This window comes from Ciona intestinalis, chromosome 8 (assembly GCF_000224145.3).
Source record: "Ciona intestinalis chromosome 8, KH, whole genome shotgun sequence".
Lineage (NCBI taxonomy): Eukaryota > Metazoa > Chordata > Ascidiacea > Phlebobranchia > Cionidae > Ciona > Ciona intestinalis.
Genome location: NC_020173.2, coordinates 4,635,274 through 4,640,508, shown reverse-complemented (window position 1 = coordinate 4,640,508; position 5,235 = coordinate 4,635,274). Strand labels below are relative to the sequence as shown.

Here is a 5,235-nt window from a genome sequence, read left to right as displayed (position 1 = left end):
GTTTTGTTCGTTTTTCCGTATTTTTTAATTTAAATAATTACCGCCTCTAGCGGAAAAAAATTTTCGTTTTCTTTGTATAGTTCCATGTATTTTAATTATGGTTATATGAGGTGCTGTAAGAAGCTATTGTAGGCTGTGCAACAGTTTCGTCGTGTTATATGAAGCCGTGGACATACTATCATACTGGTTTGTGTTGACGTTTATATGACACCCGGTTATGACACAATCGTAACGTGTATGATTATCTGTGTGTGATATGGTCACTTCCTGTAGGTAACCTATTATATAAAAATGTTGACATTTAGCAATCGGATTAGAACAATGCAAAGACTTTTGCCTAGTGTTACAATGAGACTTTTGCCTAGTGTTACAATGCTAGGAGAACCACCCGCATCACACCATCGCCCACACGCTCTTGTTCAAACCCAGTGACCACTGTTGAATTGTCTACATTGTTATCAATACATTAAGCATAAAAAAATCACGCTTCGTTTGTTGAAAAAAATCAAGCCTCGTGTATTGCAAATATTCTTTGTGCTGTGTTCTACAACAAACAAACCATGATCCATCATGGTATCAAGCATGCGATGACAGATATCCGTTTTCCGACTCCGGAAACTTATCATCTTAATCTCTGAATGATCTATCGGTTGATCCTTGCCACAACAGTTTCAAATTTGAGCGCTTCGTCTGCAACATTTTAACTTATATCTTTGAACAACAGGCTAAGTTCGTTAGTCGATGTGAAAAGATTTTTTATTACAAACCAACTTAAAATCTAAGATGTTGCGATATTACGAAACAACAACTTTGTCTAAAGCTGGATTAAAATACCATCCCAAGTACCCAAGCAAGATAATCGAGACAGCCATGGAATACGCTGGGTACAGCGACGGTAAAAAACTTGATTTCTTGCTCGATGTTGGTTGTGGAGCAGGGCAGGCTACAAAACTGTTTTGTCCATACTTTAAAACCGTTTTGGGAGTCGATCCAAGTTTAAAGCAACTTGAGACTGCAAAAGAGAATTGCTGCTTCGATCACGTTACTTTTACAGAAGGGATCGCTGAAGATTTACCCGCTGCTAATGAGAGTGTTGATGTGGTTGTATCGGGAAGCGCAACGCATTGGTATAACGTTGAAGCCTTTTTAAAAGAAACTGAAAGAGTCCTTAAACCAGGAGGGACACTGGTTGTTTTAGATTATAATTCTCCCAAATTTTTGCCGCTTGGTTTAAACACAAAAAATGCTGAAGAATTGGGCAAACTTGCTGATGATATCTACGCTAAGTATCCAGTCGCTGCAATGCTAAAGGAACCTGGTGTGGCAAACGCTTACCGTAAAACTAGATATGAGGAGATTTTCGAAGCCGTGCCCTTTTTGGAAAAGCGATATGAACATGTACCCGTTTATTCTTTATGGTCGCTAGACGATGCTGTTGGCTATGTAAATTCAGTTGGTCCATACGAGCAGATAGTGCGGAAAAGAATGAATGATCTGCAGCATCTACCTGCTCGTGAAATAGAAGAGAAATTGCTGGAATTGGACGAAGCGGAGAAGTTTGTGAGATTAACGAAGGAATGTTGGAATTGCACGGAGAAAAAAAATTCCGAAGTCAAACTCAAAGCGACTTTCAAGTTTAATGTCTTGTTAGCAAAGAAAGCACAGACACAATAAATAATTTTTTTTTCATTTTAACGGGTATTTAAACGGATTGACCAAAAATAAACAAATTGGCCCAAAAGTATGACTGGTTTTGTAAAAATTATAAGCCCGCAACTGGAGCTGATGTAAAATATATTTTTATTTCATCCGTTAAGAGCATCGCTGCAGATAAGTATGTTTCGGAAGACAAAAAGAAATGATAATTAATAAAATAATTAAAAATGGTAATCGTGTTTGGCGCATTTTTGGTGCATATATTCCTCGGCTGTGTATTCGGTATCAAGCAGGCATAGGCATGCGATGATAAATTTCCATTTTCCGCCTCCGGAAACGTATCATCTTTACCTCTGAAATGATTTATTAGTTGCACGATGCCTGGAGCTCCACAGTTTCAAAATTGAAAGGTTCAACTGGCAGCATGCAAATATTAGTAGGTTGGGGAAGACGGGACACCTTTAGCACATAATATCCAATTAAGTATCCTGATCGTGTTTTCAACAATTATCAACGGTCTATCGAGTCGCGAGGATACGGTTGCACAATTTATAGAATGTTATTTGATTACCACTAAATGGGACGAGAAAATAGTATGAAAAGTTGTCCCATCTTCCCGACTCTACTATATAATTGAGTCTAGTAAGAACACATACTTTATCATTACTATTTCTATTGAACGTTGAATTTTGCGCAGGTGTAACTGCGCAATTGTTGAATTGCGTACACGTTTAAATCCACCAAAGTATAAGTGCGCACATGTAGAATTACACACACAAAGGTTCGGCAATACGTAGCTAGGGGTTAGCAAAATTATTTCGCAAAACTACTAAAGGGGTTATAGGGCACACATACACAACACATCATCAATGTTAATCTTTTATTTACGCACCAAACTTACAACCATACTTACAAGTGATATCAAATAAAAGTGAGGCATATAAAAAAAGTAAAAAGTGAATATGTGCGAAATTTTACACATTTTTTAAAGCAGGATATGCAAATGACAGCAAGACCTATACAGCTAAAAATAACTTAATGGTTAAATATAGTTCAGGTAATATGGTCCATTACAGTTTGTTCTTTTCCCAAATTAGCATCTGTTGTGGCTAAATTTCCTTGCTTTGTTTTTGGAACAAAATTTCGGTGAACTGTACAAAACACATAAACCTCTTTCGCACGTATTTTACAGCAAGGTTTACATAAATGAAACACACATCTCGTGCTACTAGGGTTTCCACACTTAACACAGATATCGTATGTAACTTTGTTGGGTTTGGCTTCGATTATTTTAGACAACTTTTTCACTTTCTCTGCAGAATCAAGACCTTCTAGATCTAAACTAGTGTTCTTCATGCATCTTTTCATCATTTTTTTCAACTTTTTCTTTGAAATTTCCCCACTGTCTGTACTAGAAGGTCTTTCTTTTCTATTTTCTTTTGGTTTAGGTGCTGGTCTAACATATGGCTGACAAAACCAATGCGGCATAGGCAGCGCATCATCAGAAACCGAGTTTTCCTTTCCTACACCACATGATTGAGTGCAAATATCACGTAGAACCTCCACAGCTGTTTTCATGTCTTGAATATCTTTTGAAGAAGCAAGCAAATCCCGTGCACGTGTATGGCGCTGTAAACCATGGTGACATATCTTGAAAACATGGCCTCTTGCATAAGAAGCAGGACAAGGGTATTTCACAGCACATTGCAAATACTCGAGAGCAATCTCCCATATTATAGTCTTTTTGCCAACAAATAGGCACGGGTCGTGTAAATTCCCCTCAGCTATCATCACACCGTCAACTCCAGTTTGATTTATACATCTGTAAACCATGGAATATTATAATAATGTGAACAAAAGACTGCTAACCAAAATCTATATGTACAATTATGTATTTTACTATACTGAGGTTCTATTAAAAAGTGTAGGAAAAAGTTGATAATCTGAATGAAAATATTTTTTTAATAGTTGATAATCTGATTGATTACAATTTTTAAACAACAATTAATTTTTAGCGCAAATCTTGAATAAGTTGAAACCTATTTACTTGAAATGCCAAAACAAGAAGCTGCGGTATCCTGCTCGCATAACAACATTAATTACCTATCAACATCTGCCTTGTACTGAATGTTTCCATTCGCAAACACGGGTATCTTGACAGCATCTTTCACGGCTTTAATATGTTCCCAACTAGCCAACCCTGTCATTGGTCCTTTCATTTCTTTTGTTCTTCCATGGACTGTTAGCAGTTGACAGCCAGCTCTGAAAAAAAAACAATTATATGTTCCAATTTATTTTCATATATTATGTTTTATTTTTAACTCTCATACACAAGATTCAAATATAGCAACTAGCAAGCACATGTCTCTTGGTATATTATGTGTGTTGATGCACCACTGTGCATGGAGTGCCCTGACCGCTGGCCCTCAAGGATAAAAAAGTAAAGTTAAGAAACGCAATACTTTTTGAAGTTACGAAGCTCCTGAACTAAAACAAAAACAACATTTTGTAAACCAGAAATCCACTTTTTACCTTTCAATCATCTTAGCGTATTGCACAGTTTTTTCAACATCTGTAAAAATTCTGATTTTACAAGTGACAGGAACACTCAGCTTTTCATGACAAGCTTTAATCAACTTTGTCACCAATTCCCAGTTTTCTCCAAGAAAAGCACCATAGTTGCCACGTTTTGCAATGGTCTGGACAAAAAAGGAATTATATTTAAGTATGCATTATGACTATACAAGAACAAACTGGCAGTGACATTATTTTAAAGACTTTTGCTTTGCTTTAGCCGTCACAACTTTTTTTAGTCTCGTAAGTGGGTATACGATGTATGAAACAAAACACTGCTTTTATAGAGACACATACACCCATAATGGTGGCAGCATCAAGCCTCGAAACACTGTGCCATAGTGCCGTGCGCTGGTATATAAATTATATCTGCGCCAACAGTATTACCTGTGGGCATCCCAGGTTTATATCAACTGCATCACAGTGGTCCTGAGCAAGAAGAGCTGACTTCGTCAAAATATCTGGATCATTCGCACAAAACTGAACAATAAGTGGTCTATCTTCAGGACAAGATGCCAAGCCATCAATCCTGTACAAAAAAGGTAGAATTTACTTGAAGTTTAAACCATTTTCAACAGTCATTTGATAAAAAAAAGATTTAAAACAGTGTAAAATAACTCCGCTAAGTCACCACTCAGGCAAACATTATTTTTTTGCATAAAACTTAATTTTCCTAACATTTTTAGCAACATTTAAACAATTTAATGCGAAAATAAAACATCAAAATCACCTGTATTGTGGATCTCTGAGAAAAACTGAAGCATGTAGCATTGGTGTGTAACACAACTCTGCCCCATATTTCCTACTCAGCATTCTCCATGCTAGCTCACTTTGGTCAACCATGGGAGCAACCAGCTTGGTTGGTCTGCCAAGTTTCTCCCAGAATTTGTATCCTTCTAGTTTTTCCTTGTTCTCCATGCCGGTAATGGTGTCGAAAAATTATAAAAACCTAAACTATTTTTACAGAATTCAAACTAAAACATAATTTTAGCGTCTCAGAAAATC

At 36.7% G+C, this 5,235-nt stretch overlaps 2 protein-coding genes across 2 annotated transcripts; one reads left to right on the top strand and one right to left on the bottom strand.

Moving 5' to 3' along the window:
- Positions 1-691: 691 nt before the first annotated feature.
- LOC101243446 (putative methyltransferase DDB_G0268948) lies at positions 692-1,741 on the top strand. Its single transcript, XM_004226358.4, has one exon. The coding sequence runs from the start codon at positions 784-786 to the stop codon at positions 1,672-1,674; it is 891 nt and encodes a 296-aa protein (XP_004226406.1). The 5' UTR covers positions 692-783; the 3' UTR covers positions 1,675-1,741.
- Positions 1,742-2,521: 780 nt separating this feature from the next.
- Positions 2,522-5,233, bottom strand: LOC100177418 (tRNA-dihydrouridine(16/17) synthase [NAD(P)(+)]-like). Its single transcript, XM_002123115.4, has 5 exons — positions 4,961-5,233; positions 4,618-4,759; positions 4,189-4,355; positions 3,760-3,918; positions 2,522-3,478 (listed from the first exon to the last, which is right to left on the bottom strand). The coding sequence occupies exons 1-5, from the start codon at positions 5,146-5,148 to the stop codon at positions 2,710-2,712; spliced, it is 1,425 nt and encodes a 474-aa protein (XP_002123151.1). The 5' UTR covers positions 5,149-5,233; the 3' UTR covers positions 2,522-2,709.
- Positions 5,234-5,235: the final 2 nt, after the last annotated feature.

Coding starts and splice junctions, on each gene's coding strand:
- LOC100177418 (XM_002123115.4), bottom strand. CDS start 5,148: ATGGAGAACAAGGAAAAACTAGAAGGATACAAATTCTGGGAGAAACTT. Junction 4,760..4,960: donor CTCAGAGATCCACAATACAG/GTGATTTTGATG, acceptor TTTTTTGTACAG/GATTGATGGCTTGGCATCTT. Junction 4,356..4,617: donor TAAACCTGGGATGCCCACAG/GTAATACTGTTG, acceptor TTTTTTGTCCAG/ACCATTGCAAAACGTGGCAA.
- LOC101243446 (XM_004226358.4), top strand. CDS start 784: ATGTTGCGATATTACGAAACAACAACTTTGTCTAAAGCTGGATTAAAA.